The sequence below is a fragment of the Furipterus horrens genome, unplaced genomic scaffold (assembly GCF_987537825.1).
Source record: "Furipterus horrens unplaced genomic scaffold, mFurHor1.1.pri manual_scaffold_7, whole genome shotgun sequence".
Taxonomy (NCBI): Eukaryota; Metazoa; Chordata; class Mammalia; order Chiroptera; family Furipteridae; genus Furipterus; species Furipterus horrens.
This window is the reverse complement of record NW_028327177.1, coordinates 116,936,806-116,961,611: the sequence shown is the minus strand read 5'-3', so window position 1 is coordinate 116,961,611 and position 24,806 is coordinate 116,936,806. Positions and strand designations below refer to the sequence as shown.

At 41.2% G+C, this 24,806-nt stretch overlaps 1 protein-coding gene across 1 annotated transcript in view; it reads left to right on the top strand.

Moving 5' to 3' along the window:
- LOC150005126 (collagen alpha-4(VI) chain-like) overlaps positions 1–23,387 on the top strand; it is a 116,704-nt gene extending 93,317 nt beyond the window's left edge. The window contains exons 33-37 of the mRNA XM_090283009.1: positions 12,012–12,102; positions 13,883–14,566; positions 16,279–16,375; positions 17,368–17,588; positions 22,701–23,387. Of these exons, the coding sequence (XP_090139135.1) occupies positions 12,012–12,102; positions 13,883–14,566; positions 16,279–16,375; positions 17,368–17,588; positions 22,701–22,876 (1,269 nt within the window). The 3' untranslated portion in view covers positions 22,877–23,387. The remainder of the gene's footprint in view (positions 1–12,011; positions 12,103–13,882; positions 14,567–16,278; positions 16,376–17,367; positions 17,589–22,700) is intronic.
- The last annotated feature ends 1,419 nt before the right edge of the window (positions 23,388–24,806 follow it).

Here is a 24,806-nt window from a genome sequence, read left to right as displayed (position 1 = left end):
TTCTTCTACTCAGTTTATTCTTTGTTTGTTGTTATTTTTTTAGTTCCTTTAAGCATAAATTTAGATTGTTTGTTTGACATTTTTTGTTTGTTTGTTTGTTGAGATAGGACTGTAATGCTGTGACTTTCCCTCTTAGGACTGCTTTCACTATGTCCCATAGATTTTGTGTTGTTTTGTCCTCATTTTCATTTGCCTCAAGGTATCTTTTGACCTTTTCCTTGATTTTATTTTATTTATTTTTTATTGTTGTTCTTTTATAGTTGTCCCACTTTTTTCCCATTGCTCTCCCCTGCCCCAACCCTCCCCCTGCTCCCATAGTCAATCCCCACTCTGTTGTCCATGTCCATGGGTTATTCATACATGTTCCTTTACTAGACCTTTTCCCTCCTTTCGCCCTTATTCTGCTCTCCTCTCTCCCTCTGGTCACTGTCAGACTGTTCCTTGTTTCCATGCCTCTGGTTCTATTTTGGTGGTTTGTTTTGTTCATTAGGTTCTTCTTATAGGTGAGATCATATGGTACTTGTCTTTTGATTTTTTCCTTGATTTTATTGTTAACCTATTCATTGTTTAGTAACATGTTATTTCACCTCCATGTCTTTGTATGTTTTTCAGTTGTTTTCTTGTGATTGACTTCTAGTTTCATACCATTGTGGTCAGAGAAGATACTTGATATGATTTATACCTTCTTAAATTTATTGAGACTTCTTTTGTGTCCTAACATGTGTTCTATCCTAGAAAGTGTTCCATATACACTTGAAAAGAATATATATTCTGCTGCTTTGAGATGAAATGCTCTGAAGATATTAATTAAATCCATCCAATTTAGTGTGTCATTTAAGGTTGTAGTTTCCTTGTTGATTTTCCATTTGGAAAATCTATCCACTGACGTCGTTGGGGTGTTAAAATCTCCTACTACAACTGTATTACTGTCAATCTCTCCCTTTATGTCCATCAAGATTTGCTTTATATATTTGGGTGCTCCTGTGTTGTGTGCATAAATGTTTACAAGGGTTATATCCCCTTGTTGGATTGCTCCTTCTATCATTATGCAGTGTCTTTTTTTGTCTCTTACTATAGCCTTAGTTTTAAAGTCTTTTTTGTCTACCCCAGCTTTTAAAAAAATTCCATCCCTTTACTTTTAGTCTGTGTGTATCTTTCATTTTGAAGTGGATCTCTTGTAGACAGCATACATATGGGTCTTTTTATTTTATCCATTTAGGTACCCTATGCCTTTTGATTGGAACATTTAATTCATTTACATTTAAAGTGATTATTGATAAGTACATATATATTGCCATTTTATTCTCTTAATATGTTCCTCTGTCTCCTTTTTTTTCTCCTCTTCCTCCTCCTTCTTTTTATTCTTCTTCAAAAAGACTCTTTAACATTTTTTATACTACTGGTTTAGTGGTAACAAAGTCCTTTAGCTTTTTCTTGTCTGGGAAGCTCTTTATTTATCCTTCAATTTTAAATGATAGCCTTGCTGGGTAAAGTAGTCTTGGTTGTAGGTTTTTGGTTTTCATCACTTTGAATATTTCATGCTAATTGCTTCTGGTCTGAAATGTTTCTGTTTGGAAACCTGCTGACAGTCTTATGGGAGCTCTCTTGTATGTAATTAACTTTCTCTAGCTGTTTTTAACCATTGCCATTTTAATTATGATGTATCTTGGTGTGGGCCTCCTTGAGTTCATCTTGTTTGATACTCTGTCCTTCCTGGACTTGTGTGTCTTTTTCCTTTACCAGGTTAGGAAAGTTTTCAGTCACTATTCCTTCAAATGGGTTCTCAATATCTTGCTCTCTCTTCTCCTTCTGGTACCCCTGTGATGCAGATGTTGTTATGCTTTATTTTTTCTCAGAGGTTCCTTAGACATTCTTCATCTGAAAAAAAATTCTATTATTTTTATTGCTTTCATTGGGTGTTTTTTGCTACTTTGTTTTACAAATCACCGATTTGATCCTCTGCTTAATCCAACCTACTGTTTTGTTTATTCCTTCTGGTATATTCTTCATTTGCAACTGGTTATATTTAGACTTTCTGTGTTCTTTTTCACACTGTTGTAGTTCTCACTAAGTTCCTTGAGCATCCTTATAACCATTTTCCTGAACTTTATATCTGATAAGTTGCTTGCCTCCATTTTATTTAGCTTTTTTTCTGGAGATTTCGCCTGTTCTTTAATTTGAGGCATGTTTCTTTGCCTCCTCATTTTAGCTGCCCCTTTGTGTTTGTTTCTATGTACTAGGTAGATTTGCTATGACTCTCAGTCTTGGTAGGATGGCCTTATGTAGTAGGTATCCTGTGGGACCCAGTGGTGCAGTCTGTTTGATCATCTGAGCCTGCTGCTCCAGGAATTTCCCTTGTGTGAGTTATATGAACACTCCTGTTGTAATTGAGTCTTGATTGCGATTGGCCTGTTTGTGTGTAGGGTTGACTCTCAGGCTGGCTGACTGCGAGGATCAACCTGGACCACATGGTCTAAGCTGCTGTGCAGGTTCTGACCACATGAAGCCGAATTTGCCTCTGTAGTGTCTGGTGCCTGCCAATATCTTCCTTTGGACATGCTGCTTGTGAAGCTAATTGGATCCTGCTCTGATGTTGTCTGAAGCTGGCCAATGGGTGTGTTGGTTCTGGGGCCTCATGGGAGGGACTCTGATGTAGACAAATATCAGATACTGCCTGTGACAGGTCCTTGGAAACTTGTTTGGAGCTATAAAGCTATCCGCAGTTTGTGGTTACCTCTGCTGGGTTTGGATGTTCATGAGAAGGACCAAGCTGTGCACCAGGGCTAGCTTTTACCAGCACTGGGCTCAGGGGCAGGTCAGCAAAAGTCCCAAGGTACCCCAAAGTTCACTTCTACCTGCTTCTAATTTCTGGCTGCCTCTTAGGCTCAGTCACGGAAAGAGCCCCTGGCAGTACTCAAGTTATATGAGGTAGGTTCTCAGTGAGTCACCAGGTAGGGTGAGTGGTGTTCACCAGGTTGAAAAAGGTTCAAAGTTGGTGCCAGTGCTGGGTCTGAGGTCACTCAGCAATTGTGCCATGGTATACTAAATCTAGCTGCCACCTGCTGGGTGCTCACCCACCTTTGTGGAGGGGAAGGTCTCAGGGTGTCATCAGGGTGAGGCCAGCAGAGTTTATCAGGCCAGAACAGACCAGATTTGGACTTATGAAGGGAGGGCTCTGCACCAGTCAGGCATGACAGGGAAAAATGGCCCTGTCCTACAGCCACACGACTCAATCCATCCCAGGTTCAGACAAGAGCCTCATCTCAGTAGGGTGGAGCCACAGAGAGTCAGGAGGATGGGGCTAGGAGATCTCCTGTAATGGCGAGGTGCTGGTCAGGCTTGGGGGGTAATAGGGGGAGTGGCCCCAACTCCAGTGCCACGGAACTCAATTTTTCTGGGATTCTGCCCAGACCGTGGCAGGGCAGCACACCAGGAGTTGGGAAGGGTGGGGCTAGCTGGTTTCCTGTGAGGGAGAAGGCACCATTCAGTTTCACAGGAAAGTGGGGGAAATGACACCCACCTCAGTGCCACACAACTCAGTCACTGATACCCCTGAGTTTGCCCAGACCTCTACACATTGTCCCAGGCAGCTGACTCCTCAACAGGGTGCAAGTTCCACAGGGTGAAGCTATTACATTCTCCAAGGCTGATGCCATATGGAGGGGAGTGCTCCACCCAAGAAAGATGGTGTCTATGGTGTGGGAGAGTGACTGGACACAGGGATCCTGGCCACTGTCCCTTCAGCTCTCTCCCCAGAGCCACAGACCCTAGACTGTCCTCATGTGACTATAAGCCTACCCTGCCCTCCCTCCACCAGAGCCCAGCATGAGTGGCTGTGAACAAGATTTTGTATGTTGGGCCTTTAAGAGGGTGCCTGTGTCTCCAGCTGATTCCTGTATCTCCCTGGCAGATAGAGTCCCCGCTGATCTTCACAGCCAGAGTTAATGTGGGTGTCCCCTTCTGGCTCTGGTGCCCTGGCATGGGTAGCCCTGCTTGGGGTTAAGACCCCACACTTCTCAGAAGGAACCTTTGCAGCTAATTCATCCCTCTGGAATCTCAGCTGCAGTCCATGGGAATGAGGCCAAACATTTTTGTATCTTTGTCCTTCCTATCAGTCTCAATGTGGCTTCTTTTGTGAATTCTTGGTTATAAGACCACTCTTCAGCTAATCTTCAATTGGTTATTCAGGTTGATTGCTCTATATTTTAGATGTAATTCCAGTTTGGTTGTTGGAGGAGATGAGTGTATCATCCACCTACTCACCAACCACTTCTACCACCTTGAATCTAGACTGGTATTCTCCGTTTAAAAGAGTGTGGGATGCTTATGAGTGTTAGGTTGAGCCATGTAACACTGACAATATTCAACTCTTTTTGACCAGCAAAAATGGAAATGTTATATTGTTCACCCTAATAGCTAATGATTTTAGCTGTGCTAGACCACTTAATTTTCTTTGAATGCTGAGTGTGCAGCAAGTGGTAGGTGAGAGATTTTGTTGACACAGCTGTGGATATGCTTCTAATCAATAGATAAAATTATGACATCTTGCAAACTATTGGAAAGGATGGACAAAATATTTTGGGCTTTGAGAAACAAGGTTAAAATGCAGAGGGTGAATTCCTTATTCAGGTTACATACATCCCTCTTGGTTAGCAGGATATCTGGACAAGGATGAATTAGTGGGTATGGGGCAGCCCTTAATAACCTACTGAATGGATTAATAAAGGAAGAGAATAACAAATGGTAGTTTAAATTAAAGATGTAGCTTTTGCCTTTGGCTCTTTAATCAACAATGAGGTGCCTTTTGAAAAGTCTCTTCATCTTTCTGAGTATCATTTTGCTAGTTCTAAAATGGAGAGGGTCTAGACTTCTTGCCTGGTATAATTACCTAACAATTGGAGGGTGACACTCAGAGTTAAGTTACATCCCCCAAATGCTCATCAGTGCTACTCTCTGAGAGGGGGTCCTGGGCAGACAGTGTTTGGGTCTGATGTAGAGGTGACCTTTTGCCAAGATGTTCTCTCCCTCTTTGTTGCTTTAGGTTCCTAGTGAAAGGATGTAATGGTATATGAAAAGAACTTGCTAGCTTAAGTATACCTAAACCTCAATTCTGTCATTTCTATCTGCTCTCTTCTCCATTTTTGGGGGGATATATTCTTGCCCCAGGACACTGGGAAATGACCTTGTTCCTTAAATTTAACAGTTTAGAAAGGATGTTAAATGGTGCTAGCCAGCTCAATGTAATAAGTGACCTCATTTTTGGTGACATTATAAACTGTAAAAATGACTACCCCTTTCAGGACCTTTCAGAAATATCTCCATTTCTTCACAATTGGGCATAGTGTAGCCCTTAACCTCCCCTACTTTGTGCTCTGTCTTTAGGAAAATCCAGTTAGGAGTGTATGAATATCCTGTGATTTTTCTTTTGAATTACCAGCCTGAGGGCTTTCTTGCACTATCTGTGGAGATTTTTCTCTCTCACCTCTATGTTATTTTATTTTTCAGAAAAACACCCAGATGCTTCTGGCAAAATGATGGCTATTCAATTTGAAACAATTATATAAACAGATCCCCTAACTTCTCAGTCCATTTAAACATGTTTGAAGGTTTTGGACATATTGGAAAGATTTTTTAAGCCATCTAGTGTCTCCTCTCAGCCCTAAGTAAAATAGTTTTATAGCGTTTGGACTATGTGTGCCCAGCCCCATTGTCAAGAAGTGTCTAATTATCTTGTGTCTCAAAAGATTACTTCATTCACCCAATAGTTTAAAAGTTAAAAACCAGAGGATTATAGGAAAAATGTAATTTGTGTGCCAGATTTCAAATTTAATTGTTCTTTGTAAAAAATTTAGTATATGTTCCCTTGAAACAACACCTAAGAAAAAGCTCATGTTTATTGAGCCAAGCTCCGTTCTAAGATCTTCCCACTTACTGACTCACTTAATCATTACAACAACCCAATGAGTTAACTCTTAATATGGGCTCATTTTTCAGATGGTGAAACTGAGACAAAGAAGTTGAATAACTTGATTAAGGTTTGGAATTCCCATTAGCAATGGGATTTTAAATCAAAAGTCAAAAACAGGAAGAGAGTTTGGAAGTTCAAAATTCTTTCCATGAATTAATTTGTTTTATCACTACAATAATGCCATGAAATAGATCTGTGAACTGGCCCTATTTTTATTTCTGTATATTGCTCTTTAAAAAAAAATCCAAAGAATGGATTTGGATTTCTGACTATCACGAAGACAAAAAATAAAATCAGCTTTAGAAGATGAAAACATAGGGGTGGGCAAAAGTAAGTTTACAGTTATGAGTACATGAAACATATATTCTTGTATTATTATTTATTCATTATTGTATTATATATTTATATTATAACTGTAAACCTGCTTTTGCTCACTTTCATATTAAGAGGAAGGCCAATAAGATTAAAAATTTTTAAATATAATTTCAGAATTCATATTCCTTTTTAAAGAAAATATTGGGTTGCCCAAGTAGGCCTTTTCAGAGCCACCCTGCAGAGACCTTGGGGGCTGCTGTTTTCTGTTAGATTGTTACTCCCCTAAAGCCAAGATCACCAACTGAGGAAGGAAGTAGGCAATGAGGCTTCAAATTCTGGCTTTGTCCCTTATGTCATCTGGACATTTTATTTGCCACTGGAATCTCAATTTATTCACCCATAAAACAGAGATACACTAACAGGTTTGTTGTGGGAATTATAAGAGATAGTGCCTACAGGGACATCTGACACTTTCTCTGTGCAAGCTCATTTTCTCAAGGTCTTTAAGATCGCAACTTTGCATGGTAACTGCTTATTAAATTGGATAGCTTCCATATGGTGAACATCTATGAATTTCTAACCACCATGCTACATGCTTTTCCTGCCTTGTCATCTTAACCCCTCAACACTCAAAATGTGGTCCTGGGATCAGTCACATCATCATCACCCAGATTTGTCAGAAATGCCAAATTTCAAGCTCCACCTCTGATGTAGTCAATCAGGTTCTGCATTTTTAACAAAATCCCTGGTAGTTTCCATGAATATTAAAGTTTGAAGAGTGTTGGTATGATCTCAACTATCCTACAAGTTAGAAACGATAATCTGCATTTCCAAAGGAGGTAAGGAAAGGTCAGAGGTGAAATGACTTGTTCTAAACTACATAGTCCTGGCATTGACTTTCCCATATGACTGGTTCCCTTTGTCCCATTCTGCCATCTAACACCATCAATCCAATGTCAGCTCCTAATATTTGCAGGGGAGTCCAAGAAGAGTCCACTGCTTCACAGCAGTCTCGGTCCTGGGGTCAGTCACAGGTTATGCGACTATTCTGTGTCCTTCCCCTATTTTTCCTCCTTGTTCCCTGAGTCCTTACCTTAACTGGATGCCAGATTGTTTCTAACTCTCCCTCTTTAAGGTCAAGTTAGCTCTTCCTCTGTCCAAGGCAAATCCTCCTCCACAGCACTTGCTTCCTATACCTCTCCTCCTATCTGTCTAAGCCAAGAACCTCCTCTAGCTCAGCTCCAGGAATGAACATTGTCCCATGGCCCCTGGCAGCTTAACACAGCAGCTGAGACTCTATGGGTCTCTCTAGCTCAGGGCCCATGGGGAGTTTTTTAAAAGTGAGGGCTGAGGTGTGAGGATTGTCTGTATTCTTTCAGAAAACGTCTTTCTGTCTATTAATGTATATCCCTGTAGTGCATCTACCCCCCCCCACTCCCCATATACTCTTGTCTTTAGGATACAACTTGTCCGTATAGACCATAATTAGACATTAAGGAATGAAATTGTTTGAGAATGACCATAGATGCTGATTCAACGTATAGTAAAGCTTTAAACCTCAAGCAGATCACTTGGTTTGTGTTTAAGGTACTCTATTTTTGAGATTTCCTTCTCTGGTGCTGGTAAGAGTTTGCAGAAAGAATTACAGTATTCCCTCACTTATTGCGGTATTATGTTCTAGATGCTCCACCCCCTCGCGATAGGTGAAAATCCACGAAGTAGGAACCTTACATTTATTTTAGTATTTATATATATATTAAGGCTTTATAAACCCTTCCCACACACTTGTAAATGATTCCCAGTCCCTTATTAGCCTTTCCCACTCCCTTATTAACCTTTTCCACACTTTTAAAAACACTACTTATGTTCTTATTGCCCTGGCTGGTTTAGCTCAGTGGATTGAGCGTCGGCCTGCGAGCTAAGTGTCGCTGGTTCGATCTTCCAGTCAGGGCACATCAGAGAAGGAAAACTCTGACTCCAAAAAACCTCCGCTGCCTTGCGGCATACCTCTTCAGGGGAAAGGCTAAGGGAGTAAACCCCGACAGAAAATCCGGAGCCGGAGTCCCTAAGGTGGTTTGACGTTGTAGTCAACACCGGCAACTCCTGCGGCGCACCTGAAGCCAAGCTGTATTGACTCAGTCTTTCCCTTGGACCCTTCAGCTGCGAAGAGAGGGGGTGTCTACTGCATGGGCAACAGCAGACCCTCCATATTACCCTGCCCAGGCTCTGTAGCTTCAGTGTCATCGCAAGATGTCGATTCAACACGGGAGGAGACAGATACCGTGTCACTCCGAGTCGGACTGCACAGCCATTCTCGGCGGTGCAGATAGACTCTTAAGAAGCTACACCATCGTCTCTCGAGACGGACGGCTGCCGACGACTTATGTTCTTAAACATATTCTATGCTCTTAAACCTACATAACTTTTACAACATATGTGTACAGAACCACGAAATCCCGTGTTATAGCGAAAAATCCGCGATAAATAATTAAATATAATATTTTTTAAAATCCCGCGATACAGTGAGGCCACAGTAAGTGAACCGTGATAGAGAGGGGGACTACTGTATAGAGCCCCTTTTCTTTTCTCACACTGGGATTCTCTCCCAACACGATCTCAGCTTGAACTTTCTCAGGAATTACCTTGTCTACCATTATCAGTGACAAAGACCATGCTGGCAACTCCAAAGTCCAAGTAATTAAATTTAATTAATAACAACCATGTACAGATAAATCTATACTGAATCATAGTTCCCTGTGGACGTTCATTGTGTTTTTTTGTATACTTGTTCCCACAATTTTATTTTTGCAGGAGCAGGAAAAGTTTTAAACGTGATCATAAAATTATTCTTCCTAAGAAAAGTTTTTAAAAAGATGCAAGTTTTTGTTTTTAACAGTTCCAATTTATTTCAATTTGGTCATTTTCTAACCAACAGAAAAACAGATGGACAAGTGCATCCTCTCAGCTGCTCAGAGGAGGAAAGGTAACAGAGTGTCCAGAACATGAGGCAGATACAGGAAACAGTGATTGAAGACCAGGCTGTGTCGAAACAGGAAGAAAACTTAGCAGTATTGATCCCTACCTAAAACTGTTGCTAAAGAAACTGAGGCCAGAGTTTGTCCATGATCACAGAGCCAATTATAGTAGATCAAGGACTAGGACCTGAGTTCACAACATGTAATCCATTTGCGCTGCATATACTTTTTCCATGAGCTCTTCCTTTGTACAAACTTGGGAAGATATTTGGATTTGTTTGAAGTCTTTCATACTACCTTAAAAATTCACACAAATTCTGCATTTCATAGCACACTTCACCCCTGTTTCCTGTGATTTGAAAATAATGTATCCTAGGATTTCCCCACAGCTCTTGGGATAAAAACTGATGCTCCTGGGGTTAGCTCAGCCTCCTTACAACTCCTGAAACCCTGCCAGGGATCCTGATTTTAGAAGGCTTCCAAATTGTCTCATGTGGTTTCCAGTAAAGCTTTTAATGTGTCATATGTGTGTCTACACTGTTTTCTCTGATCCCTGATAATTAATTAAGTCCATTTGGTTTGGTCAGTACTCAGAACTGATAATCATGTGGAGTAGATCTGAATGAATGTTGAATATTGGCAACTCGACACCCATATTTCATGTCAGCCTCCTCCATCTGGCAAGGAGTTTCAGGCTTTCAGATGTGCTGTGTGGCTACACATTGGAGGTGGGTGTTCTCTAATCCTTGGGGAATGGGAGCCTTGAGAAGAATTCTATAGATAACCTGCCTACCTCTGGGCCTTTGTACATGCTCTTCCTCTATACTGTAATGATTTTCCCTGCTTCTTTGCCAGGCAAATATCCCGTTCATTCTTACAAAAGTGCCAGATTTATTATCTTCCTCAGATTCTCTCTATCCCTTCGTCTTTAAATTAGTGTCCCCTTTCTGTGTTCCTAAAACATATTGTTGGGTCTCTTTCTTTAAAATAGTCTATCTTTCCACTTAAATTATTTGAAGGTGTGGCTTTGTCATTTTTGCATTTCCATATGGCTTAACACTTTTGTGCAGTAGCTGTTTAATCAGTCTTGGTTGATTTGAATTTCTAAGTCAGGAAAAAGCATAATTTAGAGGCTTTTGCCATGTGAAGAGCAAGAGAGGATGTATTTCACTTTTTTTCTCAGTAGACTTAGGAAAGTTATCATGTTTGGGTCTTCTTTGTTTTTTGGTGTTACATTAGCATAACCAAAAGTTTTGTAAGTCCTCATATTTCTTTCTTCACAAGGGTTTTTTCTTTAAGTAAGCTCATTCTGAGAGAATATTTGGGATATGCTACAGTCCTAAACAGAAAGAGTAAATAGCTCTGTATGGAATATATGTTATAGAAAGTTCTTTTTCAAAGTAACCCCTTCCTATCTATCTCTCTGAGAGTGAGCATGACATCTTTATATGCTACCAGAATGTGGTCTGGGCCACAGGGATGAGGGAGGAGGAACTGACCTTCAGTGGAGCTCTGTCCTATATGATTTGCTAGAAAGTGGACAAAGAGATTGGACATAAGTAGGCTTAGATATCCACCTCTTTGCAAACCATACTTCAATTCCTGAGAGAGATAATCCGAGTGTATTTCTAGTTTCACCATGAGATGCAACTAGTCTATATTAGTCAGGGCAGATTAATGGTGAAATCATTCATGCCCAAGTCTCAGTGGCTTGATACAATGAAGTATTATTTCTGCCATCTATCACAAATACATGTGGGACCTTGGGTATGTGTGGGGAGGGTAGGAGGGCATTTACTGCATGCAGCCATTTCAGGGCATAGACTCATTCTATCAGTGGTCCTCATCATCCCTTTGACCTCAGAAACTTTTCCTGGATCCTCCACATCTGGCTGGCAGATGAGGGCCAAGGGAGCAATGGAGTATAGTACATACACTAGAAATGGCATGCATCACTTGTGCCTTCATGCCATTGGTTAGACCCCAGTCATATGGTCCCAATTAACTGCAGGGAGCGTGGGAAATAAAGTGTTGCTGTGGCACTAGGAAGAAGAAAGAATGGGTTTGTTGAATATCTAACCATTTGGCACATGGATTTTATTGGATTTATTATTTTTACTATTAATATTTTGCTTTGCAGTCTTGATACCAGCTATTAAGTAATCCTAACTGGAAAGGTTAAGTGAAGGAGATGAACAGATTTACCATCTCTACATAGCCTTCCCCGTTTCTACTCACTCCTGCCTTCTGGTTTTGATAAGTTTCAACTCTGAATACCAAGAATACTCTGGAAAGCCCTCTCTTTGGGTGCTGCCTCTTTCCAATCTAATGTGGTATGATTTATGTGACTGCTTCCTTAATGGGAGGCACTGTTCATGTTTATAATTCCCACCACATTGCGTCTTGCGTGCTGTGGACAGTCACCAAAGATTTATGAAATTCACAAATGACTGAACCCTGAATTCACTTACCCTCATTCCACCACTACAACATTTGTTGAGTTTTACGCACATTGGGAGTCTGAAGATCCACAGTTCATGTACCCACAGCAATGACAATCCAACCTCCAGAGAAATAAATGACTATAAATAACTGTAATGAATAATGCCAAATTATATATACATGTTTATATAATTATATATTCTTTTAAAAATGTCATAATAATGTTTTTCTCATCTGAATTGAAAAAAAAAAAAAGCATAGCCTGAAATTTAACTCAGTAAATGAAAATTTTGTGTATGTGTTTGGATTAGATGGATGGAACCAACAGATTTCACCTATTCACCTGGGAGACTAAGAGCCAGCAGGACGTGGAGCACGTGGCACGCTGTGTTCTCTGCTATGGTAAGTCTGGAGAGCATTTCTTCTTAGACTGATGTCTTTAGAATAAGATGAATTAATTGGTGGGCACAGGCCAGCTCGGTTCTGCAGATGTATATTTTCTTGGTATGTGCAGAATTTTAGAATCTTTGAATTTCCTATTAATTATAAACGACCAGTTTTTTTAGGAAGTCAGACTAGTGTGGAGGATCACAGGTGTTGGGTTCCCATGTGGCCACAGTCAGCCAGGGCTGAGTTGTGCCTACCCAGCACTTGATGAGGCAAGTGTTTGCTTGTGCCCCACACAGTAGTCCCTCTCACTTATTGTGGCCTCACTGTATTGCGGGATTTTAAAAAATATTAAATTTAATTATTTATTGCAGATTTTTCGCTACATCATGGGATTTTGCGGTACTGTATACGTATGTTGTTAAAGTTGCGTAGGTTTAAGAGTGTAGAATAAATGTAAGGTTTCTACTTCAAGGGGGGGTCTAGAACGTAATACTCATGATAAGTAAGGGAATACTGAATTTCCTTCCCCTCCCTATTGTCTTACCTCTAGCTTGCTCTGCTTACTTACCTGTCCTGCCAGGTTCCTGTAGATGGCTGGGCTCAGGTTCTGTCCTTAGTATCTCCTTAGTGTGAAGGGCAGAGCACTGACTAAACCAAGAGTCAAGAGATCTGGTTTAGACCTGGATTTACCATTGACCACGAGTGGGATATTGGCAAGTCATTCAATGTCTCTGTGTCTTCAGCATCCATTACTCTATTTCATACCTCACACTAGCCTGTGCCAGAGAGAATGTTGTGCTGAAACCAATGCATGCCCATGTGTGGAGGGCTCTCGTCCATCTCTGCATCACCCAGGGCTAGAATGAGTCCTGTTGGTAAAATCAAAAGGGGATTTAATTGTTCCCTCTTCTTGATCCACACTAAGACCTAACACTGCCATGAGATACTTGGTCCCGAGAACTTGGTCAAGTCAAATGCAGTAATTGCCATTTGCAGAGTATATTACAACTGATGAACTGCTTTCACATACATCATTTCATTTGACACATTGACTCTCCAGGCCTCAGTTCCCTGTCCTGTGGAAGCATAGACCTAGCTGGTGTTTATTGAGCTTGAACTTTTACTGTACTGGGCATTGTTCTCAGAAGTTACGTATATTAAGTCATTTTTTAAATTTAAACCTCGCAAGGTAGGTACTATTATTATCATCATTGTCTATGTCTGACAGATGAGGAAACTCAAGCAGTGGGAAGGCTGAGTAATTTGCTCAAGGTCACATACCCAGTAAGAGGTAGGACCAGACTGAACCAGGCAGATGTCTGAACCTAAAGATTAAGAAGTCAAATGGAAACTCTGGCTGCTGTGGCTTAGTGGATTGAGCGTTGGCCTGCGAGCCACGTGTTGCTGGTTCAATTCCCAGTCAGGGCACATGACTAGGTTGCACATCAGGTCCCCAGTTGGGGGCGCGAGTGAGAGGCAACCACACGGTGATGTTTCTCTCCCTCTCTTTCTCCTTGCCTGCTCTCTAAAAATAAAATAAAATAAGTAAACAGACAACCAAATAAGTTAAAAAAAAAAAGAAGTCATGAGATAGTGGTTAAAAACGTTAAATGTGAAATCAAATCATCTCAATTCTTTCTTCTGAAAAACGGGCATTTACCTACAGCACCCATCTGCTGGCTTTGTCAACACAATGCAAATAGCACTCAGCAGAGGCAATTCTTATCAAGTCTTGTGTAGAAAGGAAAGACATGCACAGTAACTCTGGCCTCTCCCCACCCTTCCTTCCTAGACAAGTGCCAACCAGCCCTGGAGTGCAGGTCGGTCATGCCTGGACCCTTGGTGATGGACGCAGACGTGGCATTCGTGGTGGATAGTTCCCACAGCGTCGGGGCCGACGTGTTCCGTGCTGCGCTGAGTCTAGTGGATGCCACGCTCAACAACCTGGAGGTGGCTGCGCAGCCGAGTGTGTCCCTCCACGGGTTGCGCGTGGCTCTGGTGACGCACACGACTCCAGACTTCTGGCCGGGAGCGGGACGCTCCCCTGTACTTGAGGGTTTTCTCCTGACCTCCTATGGCCACCGGACGCAGATGCAGAGGCACATTCGTGAGGCTGTGGGCCACCCCCTGCAGGGAGCCCCGGCCCTGGGTCATGCCCTCGAGTGGACACTAGAGAAGGTGCTTTTGGAAGCTCCCCTGCCCAGGAGGGCACAGGTTCTCTTTGCCATCGTGGCCAGTGAGACCAGCAGCTGGGACCGGGAGAAGCTAAGGACTCTGTCCCTGGAGGCCAAGTGCAAGGGCATCACTCTGTTTGTGCTGGTCTTGGGCCCCGGTGTGGGAACCCACGAGCTGGCCGAGCTGGCTCGAGTGGCCAGCACCCCCTCTGAGCAGCACCTGCTGCGCCTGCAGGGGATCTCAGACCCAGAGATGGCCTACGCCCACGGTTTCGTGCAGGCCTTCCTGAATCTCCTAAAAAGTGAGCAGTCCCTGAGCACTGGGATTGCCCTCTGTGGGCTGGGGTGGGGAGAAATACTTGGACAGCCTGGCATTTGGGCAAGCAGATGCCCACTGAACCTGCATTGTTGCTGAGGTATATGCAGCCCCACAGCCTCCATAGAGTCCCTAGAAAGCACCCCATTTCCTGAAAACACTGAGCTATCATTGCTCTGACGTTGTACCAAGCCTAGTGCTGTTTTCTTGTCAGCTGGTGGTTGGGAGGCCTCAGGTCCCCACCTAACCTCTTGATTTTCTCATTTACCAAAATGAGAATTATAGCCTCATATTTGTGAAGCCTGTATTCAAATATGTGCATGGAGGGGCTTTGAAAGCACCAGTGAATTGAACATATAAAGCATAGTTATTGCTATTACTATTTCCCATAATCCAGACTCCCGAATCCAGTAGTGTGCAAAGCGCTTCTCAAATTTTAACATGCATCTGCATCTCCTGGGAATCTTGTTAAAATGTGGATTCTGATTCAGTAGGTCTCAGCTGGGGCCTGAGATTCTGCATTTTTAACAAGCTCCCAAGTGATGCTGATGCTGATAGTTCATGGACCACACTTTGAGTAATAAGAGTATATGACATTATTTTCTTCCGGGCCTTGCCAGGAAGTGAGGAAGGCTCCAGGGCCTCCCACCTCAGGCTGGGTGGATGAAGCCAACAGTGGAGGTTAAGAGGCATGCTGACAGTGCTTCTTGGCACAAATCCTTCTCCCCCTCCTGTCCTAGTGGCCACACCTCCTATCAGAACTAACTGAACCAGGTTCATGGGCAACCAGTATCAAAGCTGCATCCCTACCATGATAATAGAGATCGTTAGGATTCAGGAGTGGATATTATCCTGGTCACATTTCCAGGAGTTTGTCTTGGGCTTTGTCCAGAACAAGTCATGTGCAGGGTGCCTTGTTGTGACATGTGAGGTCTTCTTACCCTCCTTGCTGGGAGATGTGAATTTCTCAGTTTATAAGTGTGTGTGACATCCTGTTGGGAGCCTTGAGGGACATCTGCCCCTTAACACTGCAGGAATAAAAGGGAATCTGATGGACATCTTAGAAGTACTGACACAGCATTTGTGCTTCTCCAGTTCGAGAGGTACAAAGATCAATGATTCGGTTCTACTTCTCGTTTTGCTACTAGTGAACTATGTGATCCTAGAACTTTATATTCCTTATTGTTGTAAGAGATGGAGGAGAGATTTGTAATATGTGGCTGATGGCTTAGGGATGAGAAGAAGGCTGAATGAATCACTTTTCTAGTCTGTTTTAATTTAATTTAATTTTTTAATATTTTATGTTAGGTTAAATTTTAGGTTTTCTTATATTCTTTTATGTTGTAATTTTACTTTATACAAGATGCATTTTATGTTTTTATTTTTTAAATTTGCTTTTAGTTCTGTACTTATTTTATGCTTTGCTTGAATTTATTTTACATCTTTTTTATTTTATGTCAGTGGATTTTTAGTTTTTATGTTTTGTTTGATTTTATTTTTATTTTGTCTTTCATTTTGCTTTACTGTGCATTTTACTTTATTTTATGAGTTATGTGATTTTATTTTGTCTTAAGTTTTTTGTGTGTTAATGGATAGTTTGTTTTTATGCTTTATTTTACTTTATGCTTAATTATATTTCAGTCTTATATTATTTTATACTTTATTTGATTTGGTTTGAATTTTACATTGTATTTTTAGGTGGAACAAATCAGTACCCACCCCCAGAGCTCACTGAAGAATGTGGGGGCCCCAGCCGAGGGGACACTCGGCTGCAGACTCTTAGGCTTATCAAGAGGTAGGCTGAGGCTGTTTCATGGCTCTGTCCCCTGCAGGACGCTGTCCCTAAAGAAAGGTCACATGCAATGTCAGTCCTTGATCTTATCCAAACTACTGAGGTTAAGTCGTCGGCAGCCGTCCGTCTCGAGAGACGATGGTGTAGCTTCTTAAGAGTCTAGCTGCACCGCCGAGAATGGCTGTGCAGTCCGACTCGGGAGTGACATGGTATCTGTCTCCTCCCGTGTTGAATCGACATCTTGTGATGACGCTGAAGCTACAGAGCCTGGGCAGGGTAATATGGAGGGTCTGCTGTTGCCCATGCAGCAGACCCCCCCTCTCTTTGCAGCTGAAGGGTCCAAGGGAAAGACGGAGTCGATATAGCTTGGGTTCAGGTGCGCCGCAGGAGTTGCCGGTGTTGACTACAACGTCAAACCGCCTTAGGGACTCCGGCTCCGGATTTTCTGTCGGGGTTTACTCCCTTAGCCTTTCCCCTGAAGAGGTATGCCGCAAGGCAGCGGAGGTTTTTTGGAGTCAGAGTTTTCCTTCTCTGATGTACCCTGACTGGAAGATCGAACCAACGACACTTAGCTCGCAGGCCGACGCTCAATCCACTGAGCTAAACCAGCCAGGGCACTGAGGCTAAGATACTATTGTATTTGACAATTCCAATATGGTTTGGTTTTTCTTTCCTTAAGAGTAATACAGGACCAATATAAAATATTCAAAAAAACACATAAGTATATAATAAAAGCAAAACATAAAAATTTTCATTCCACCCCATTCCTCATTTTCCTAATCCTATGTCCAAAGAAGTAAAATCAATACTGCTAACTTATTGTTACTTTCTTCCAAACACCTCTGCAAACCGAAGAAGGTACCAAATGTGATAATAAAGTCGTTGGGAAATGCCCAAATCTAAAACTTATTGACCGCAGCAATATCAATTGGAAATTGAACCTCTCAGTTCTCATGGTTAGGTTATGCAGTTTGACATGAATTGTTTTTACCCAGGTTGCCCAAACACTGGCATGGCTTTGCTGATGATTTAGAAGCACTTGAAGCAACTGACTTTTTTCCAGAGGACAACAGAACAGCCACAATGCCATCTATAACTCAGAAAGAAGCACTTGAAAATTATGAAAAGAACGAATATGCCACTGAAGGAAATGAACACGAAATGTCTGCAAAACAAAAGAAAAATGGAAAAGAAATAAATCCAGGCACTGTCTATGGTAAAAACCAACTATTTCTTGCTCCTTAGGTTGAATTCACTTTTCAAAATCTTTATCTTAAAAAAAATTCCTATGTACTCTGTTAACATGCAAATTTTAGCTTTTATATACTTTCCTTCCAAATGTACAAATTCTTATATGCAGTTAAAGAAATTAGTGCAAAGGCTAACTTTCACTTGAATGTAAAACTGGAGCTGAATGGAAGCTATTTTAAGGCATTTGATGGGGGCGCACCCTGTGAAGTGTCTGTGTTTCATTGTGGAGAAGTGGCAACATGCTCCTGAAAATGCACTGGTTTGTGGAAGGCTCCTTCATCTATGAGTGGCCACATAGGTTCTGACCAAGTTTCAGGAATGTTTGGATCCATCTAAAACAACTGTAGCATTAATTAAGATTATAGCATGTAGTAATACAAATGCCGTGCGATCTCTTACATGGGCTCAACCAAGTGAGCAAAACATTGACCACATTATAAAGAGATTTGGAGGGGTTTGACTCTGAAGTTTTTAAAAGGCAGGGGAAAGATGGCTGGAAGATTTTCTAGTGAGTGGTGTGGTCAATCCTGCTTAGATTAAATAAAATAATTTCCCAGAGGTATTTTATTATTTTACTTTAAAATTGATTTTAGAGAGAGAGAAGAAGAGAGAGAGGGAGGAGGGAGGAAGAGAGAGAGAGAGAGAGAGAGAGAGAGAGAGAGAGAGAGAGAGAGAGAATTTGTTCCATTTATATATGCATTCATTGGTTTATTCTTGTATATGCCCTGACCAGGGATCTAACCCATAATCTTGGTGCATTGGGAGATGCTCTAACCAGCTGAGCTACCTGGCCAGGGCCTTACCCAGAGGTTTTGAATGTGCCTAGGTGGTTCTCCATCTGGGGCTGCTAGCTAAGTGGCCACGGGAAAGTTATTTAACTCTTTGTAGCTCAGTTTTATGATCTGTAAAGCGAGATCATGTGAATACCTATCTCATAGTGTTGTTTTGAGAATAAAATTTGTTAATTATGTGTTTGTCACAGAGTAAGCATACAATCCAAGTTAGCTATTAAGATATGGATATGTTCTACCTCTTAGATTCCAAAGCAAACAAATAGCAAACCAGATAGAGGAATGGGTATTCCCAGTAGGGATAGTAACATTTTACTCTTTAACCTAAAAATTAAGCATAGAAGAAGTTATCTTGTTGATTATTCTATTTTAAGTATAAAATATTCTCAGGTAGCCTTACTAAGGCAGTGATTTTCAGTCTTGGGTATAAATTAGAAACCCCTAAGAATCTTAAAAAATTCTCAGTGCATCAGCCTCATCCCACACCAATTCGATCAGAATCACCAGGTCGGGGAGTTGCCCAGTAATTCTACTGAGCGACCAAGGATGAGAACCACTGCTCTAAGGCATTCTTTCCCACAAACTCAGGGTGAAAGAGATGGAGGAGAGTTTACTGGTCATCAATCCAATTCTATTCACAGTCAAAAACTGAAACCTGAAGGTTCCGAAAATTTCTCACCCACTCTGTAACTTGGCTCTGATCAGTCCTTCTCCTATTGTATTCCAAGGCTATTCTAAATCTTCACCACCTCCTCCAGCTCCTATCTGCATGGCTGTTTCTCTAGCTGCTATCCTTATTTTTTTTTTTTTTTTTTTTTTTTGCTTTCAAAAGAAAGAAAAGTGGCCAGGTGCAACTTTCTGCAACATCCTGAATTACCGTATGCCTTGTCTATCTGTTCTCCAGTCAGAAAAAAGAACTGTCTCTTGTTTTCAACTGTTCCCAACTGTCAAAAAAACCCAAAGGGCTCTTTCAGACCTTGGTGACTTGAGCTTTTTGGGGTGTGGCCACTGTGGCTGTTACCTTTCCTGACAGACTCTCTCCTCTTTTGGTTTCGGAGATATTTTACTTTTGTTCTACTTCAGACCCTTCCATCTTTGTGGGCTCCTCTTTCCAGGTCCAACCCCAGAGTGATCCAGGTTTTATGGAACCTGAATTTTATGCTATTTAAGGGTCCTCCTTAAGAAAAGAATATGAAATTATTAAATTAAATTCAAAAGTGGATATTTATTTAGAAGAGATTTATGCAAATGAGGGGCCCTAAACCTACAATGCCTTCCCCAAGGTTCTGTCTTCAAGCCTCTAAGGACTCTACATGTGCTACAGCACAAGCTTTCCTACCGTGACTTCACTGGCCCCTCTGTACTGATGACTCCAAATTTATAGCTTCCATCTTTAACTCTTTCCTGAGCTGCAGACCAATGTATTCAATCAGCTACCCTCCCGATGGCACCATTGCACATGCCCGCTGTCATCTCAGACAAACTCAGTTAAACAAACTAGACTCATCTTTCTCATTCACGCCTTCTCTTCCTCTATTCCTTTCCTGGAATGAACCCCCACTGGCCTAGTAATGGAAAGCCAAAACCCAAACATCACTAGTTGTGTCCTCTCCTCACCTCCTGCCTCCAACTGGTGACCACATCTTGGTGTGACTTCCTCCTCTGCATTTCTTAGATCTATTCCCTTTTCCACAATCTTCCCTCTTCATACCTTGGTTTTCACCTCAAGTATAATCGCAGTGCTGTCTTAACGGGTTTCATTTCTTCCAACTTGTCCTCCCAATTCCATTCTGAACACCAAATTAATTCTTCTAAAATGGAAATCATGCCATTTCTCTTCTTCTTTATTTCTCAGTGGTTTATAAGATAATGTTCAGGTGCCTGGATGAGGCACACAGGCCTCTGTGATTAGTCCCTGCTGTGTCCTCTGGGGCCTACCGGCTCCCCCTTCCCTACATAATCCTGCTGTAATTGCAGTTGCCCCTTATGCCCTGTTCTGTATTCCAAGTCTTCATCCCATTGCTCATGCTCATCTGTCCATTTGCATCCTCTCTGCAGTGTCCATCTGGATTACATCTACTCACCTTTTAATACTCAGGTCAAGTTTCACTTCTACTTAGAATCCTTTCTCGTCCCCACATTGTCTTAAATTTTCATGGTCTCCTTTGTGCCCCTGTATCTTAAGCCAAATTCTGCCATAGTACCTGTAACCTTTCATTGGCCCTACTTGTGAAGAATTAAATGTCACTTCTTGTCCTGGTGTAATTTCACTTCTTGTCCTGGTGCAATTTTCAATCTCCAAAGCACACAGATCTATTTTACTGTCCTCCAGGTAGGGCTACAGCTTGAGACATATATACCAGGAGAGAGAACCAGCCCAAGCAAATTACAATTTCATCATAGCTATTCTTCATGCCTATCCAGCTCTCTTCTTTCTCTTCCCCTTTTCTTCATTCCTGGATTCCATGGACTTGTTTGAGTAAAACTGATTGTTGCTGCAGAATTCTTCCAAGAAGGCAAAAGTTAACACTTATGTTAAAAAGGGGAGAAAATTGGAACTGTTGTAACAATATAATCAATAAAATACATTAAAAAAATAAAATAAAATATTCTGAATAATAGTTTAAAATATGAAAAAAAATAATACAAGTGTAAAATTGGGGGCCAACAATAATTACTTGGATGAAAACTTGTTTACCCTCCCAATGCCATATCATGCTGGTAAAAGAATACTTAAAACTCTGAAGCTTCCTTAGGATGCAAAGAATACCTTAGAGAAAAGTAGTTTAAAGCATTGAGGATTTACTTGCCTTTAGCTGTGCTGACCAACTACTAGCCACATCAGCTATTTAAATATAAAATAATTTGAAATTAAATAAAACTGAAAATTGAGTTCTTTGGTTGCAATAACCATATTTCAATTACCCAATAGCCACAGGGGCATTGGCTAATGTATCAGTCATTGCAAATATAGGGCATTTCCCCCATTGCAGAAAGTTCTGCTGGACGGTGCTGCTCTAGAAAAATAATCTAGGAGAAGCAGCCCCTGTTTGATTGTCTCCCAGATTAAAGGCAAGGGTGGAGCTTCAAAAAGCAAAAGCCACAAAATGTCACTAGGAAAAGTAATAATCTATTTAAACAAGTCCTTGGCTTGACAGTTTGAAACCAGTTTGAAACCAGTTTGCCATGGTACAGGTTGGTACTAGTTGATTGTTGAGCACTGAATCTATTTGTTGAACCTACAGAATACAGTCAAAAGTTCACCAGTGGAGTGTTTTTCTGTTGACTTTGATACATTTTTGGAGGAGCATTTGCTCTGCCTCCTTCTCCTGGGCCCTCACTACTTGATATCTTACCCATTCCCCCTACCCCAGAGTCAGAGTCATGCAGAAGGCCAATTTCAATTCACCTGTTCAAGGAGTAAGACAATTCTTTACCTAAGAATGTATCTCATCCTCCTGGGTCCAGCGCATCTGGTCATTCCTTTAAGAAAACTAGTCTGTGCTGATCATACTAATGGGAAATGAGGAGGCAGCTTTCCAGGAACAGACTACAAATTTTAACTCTTGCTTTCTGAAGACAATGTCTTCTTTATTTGGAAGTGATTGGAAGGCCCAGAGGTAAACAGTTTGAAGGATACAACTATTCTGTGCTGCAGAGCTGACCTGAAACAAGAATATCTGGAAAAATTAATATTTCATTTAAAATTCAATGTATCCAAAATTTTCCTCTGTTGTAATTTGTTGATTTTCAGTGCTTTTTTGTGTTTCAAGGTCCTCATGTTTTTCTTTTAATAGTTATGTTAACTTCTTTGGCAAGTGTCAAGGTACAATAAGTAATAAATAAGCTGGATTTGCTTAGGCTATTAGAAGGCTTTGAGATTAACCAAGTGATTGAGATGGTTTGAAAAAAGAGGGAAATAGTATATTGAGCAAGTAAGGAGTTCTTGGTGTCAGAGAGAGTTATTCATTTATTCATTCACTAACTCATTTATACATTGTTTGGTGTATCTGCCATGTGTTAGGTACTGTGCAAAATAATAGCTGTGATTGTATTACACCTTTCACATATGTTATGTGACACCTTACAACAAACTTGTGCTGAAGATTCTTTTTTAATATTGCTTTTATGGTTTAGGAAATTGAGGCTCAGAAAGGTTAAGTTACTTGCTCAAGGTCACACAGCTAGGGCTAGGATTCATTTCCATGTCTATAACACCAAACCAATGCTCCTTTCTTCTCATTCTCATACAGAAAATTCAACTCTCTGCATTTGTTTTGTGGCAGGTTCTTGTTTCATGGAGCCAATGGAAGGCGAGTGCCAGGATTACGTCCTGAAATGGTACTATAACAAGGAGGAGCAGGCTTGCCAACAGTTCTGGTATGGCAGCTGTGGGGGCAATGCCAACCGGTTCGAAACCAAGGAAGAATGTGAGGTTTTGTGTGTCCCAACACCTCTATAGAGTCAGGCAGAGCCTCGTGACTGTTGACTCTGTTCTAATAGCTGATGAAACCAACATTACCTTTCCTGAGACAGTGCCATGGAGCTCATAAATAATCAAGCCCACTCTATAATCTCAGAGGTCGGTTCCTAACCCTCTGAATTTTTCCCTGCTAGCAGGGACTTGGGCCAAATGATCTGTGATTTGAGAAGGACTGCATTCTGGTAGTCTAAAAAGTAACCAAAATTTGCCTGAAAGTTATTTAAATGATTTAGAACTGAATGAAAAAGAAACTTGAACTTGACATAACTTTTTTTGGGGGAGGGGCTATGTAGCAAAATAAAAATCAATGTAAGCAGTGAGTACAAACTAATTCGAAAGTGTGTTGAAGCTTGGTTTCCTTTTTACCCCTAGAAAATCTGGAAGTATTAGTCAGAACAGGGGTTTGGAAAAAGGGACATTCATTGTGAAATTTCATCCAGACTACCTAGTGTGAAAATAAAAGCATTCTCAATAAAACTATTTGATGTGACACCATGTGTGATACCTGCTCAGTGCAATCTGTGCTATACTTGTACATTGAAATGTCAGCCTTAATTGTTAAGTTACCAAGTTTCAAAGGGCAAGAGTTGCTGTAATTGAAAACAAAGGATTGGTCCCATGACAAAGTCACTTCTGTTTCCTTTCCATCAAGTGCTTGGCCCAGGTTCAGGGCAGAACCAGGCCCTGAACAGAATTCTAGAGCTGCTGGGTACTGAAAGTTCCTGGCACAGGGCCTCTGGGTGGTCATGTATTAATTAGTCTGTTTGAGTTGCCATAACAAAATACTACAGACTTCAGGGTTTAAACCACAGAAATTTACTTCTCACAGTTCTGGAGACTAGGAGTCCAAGATCAGGGAGCCAGCTGATGTGGTTTCTGGTGAGAACTCCTTTCCTGGCTTTCAGACAGCTATCTTTTTGTGGTGTCCTCAAATAACCTTTCCTCTGTGGAGAGAGAAAAAGGGAGGAAGTGTGAGTGAGAGTGAGAGAGAAAGAGGAGGGAGGGAGAGACAGAGGAGAGAGAGTTCTCTGGTGTCTCTCCTTATAAGGGCACTAATCCTGTAGGATTAGGATCCCATCCTTATGACCTTATTTAACCTTAATTATCTCCAAAAGGCCTTATCTCCAAATTCAGTCACATTACGGGTTAGGGCTTCCACTAATGAATTTGGGAGGAGGGGTTGGAGGGGGACACACACATTCAGTCTCTAACAGATGATAGGCAGCTGGTAGTTGTGCCCAGGGACCCAGAGTAGAGTTTTCTCTCTGGCAAGTTACTGTTCAGTAATGAAAGTTGTGATTTCTATAATTCTTTCTCTCAAGACCAGTGACACTGCAGATGGAATGGAAGGCAGCTTTATATAAAATTGTAGAAACATTAACACTTTTATTCTATTTTAGGACTATTTTTATATGATCACAAAAGGATAACATGGTAACAAATTTGTAATTTAAATTTATAAATTTATAGAAATGCGCATAGAAGAAATAAAGCTCATTTATAGCCTTTTCTCCCAAAGATAGCCATTTTGGTATAATCCAGGTTTTTTTTCCAATTCCTGGAATACTTTTTTTTTTTTTTTTTGGTCCTTAACACATTACATTGTAACCAATTTTGGCTAAAGATGGAAATAAAATGGCAGATGCTCCACCTTGTTTGGCAGAGCTGCTCATCCTGCAGGTGTGTGAAGCGTAACCTCAGCTGCCTGGGCATATAGGGGCAAAGCTTATCTATACTGAGGATGGTATAGGATTTGAGCTGTGATCTATGTTCTACTTCTTTTTTCCAACCCTGACCTTCCCATGCCTAGAAGTTGGGAGCACAAAGGCAAAGACAAGGTGGCAGTATAACCTTTCCATGGAGCATCTCTGACCCCGGCAGAAAGTTTGCTTAAACCCTGAGGTACTGA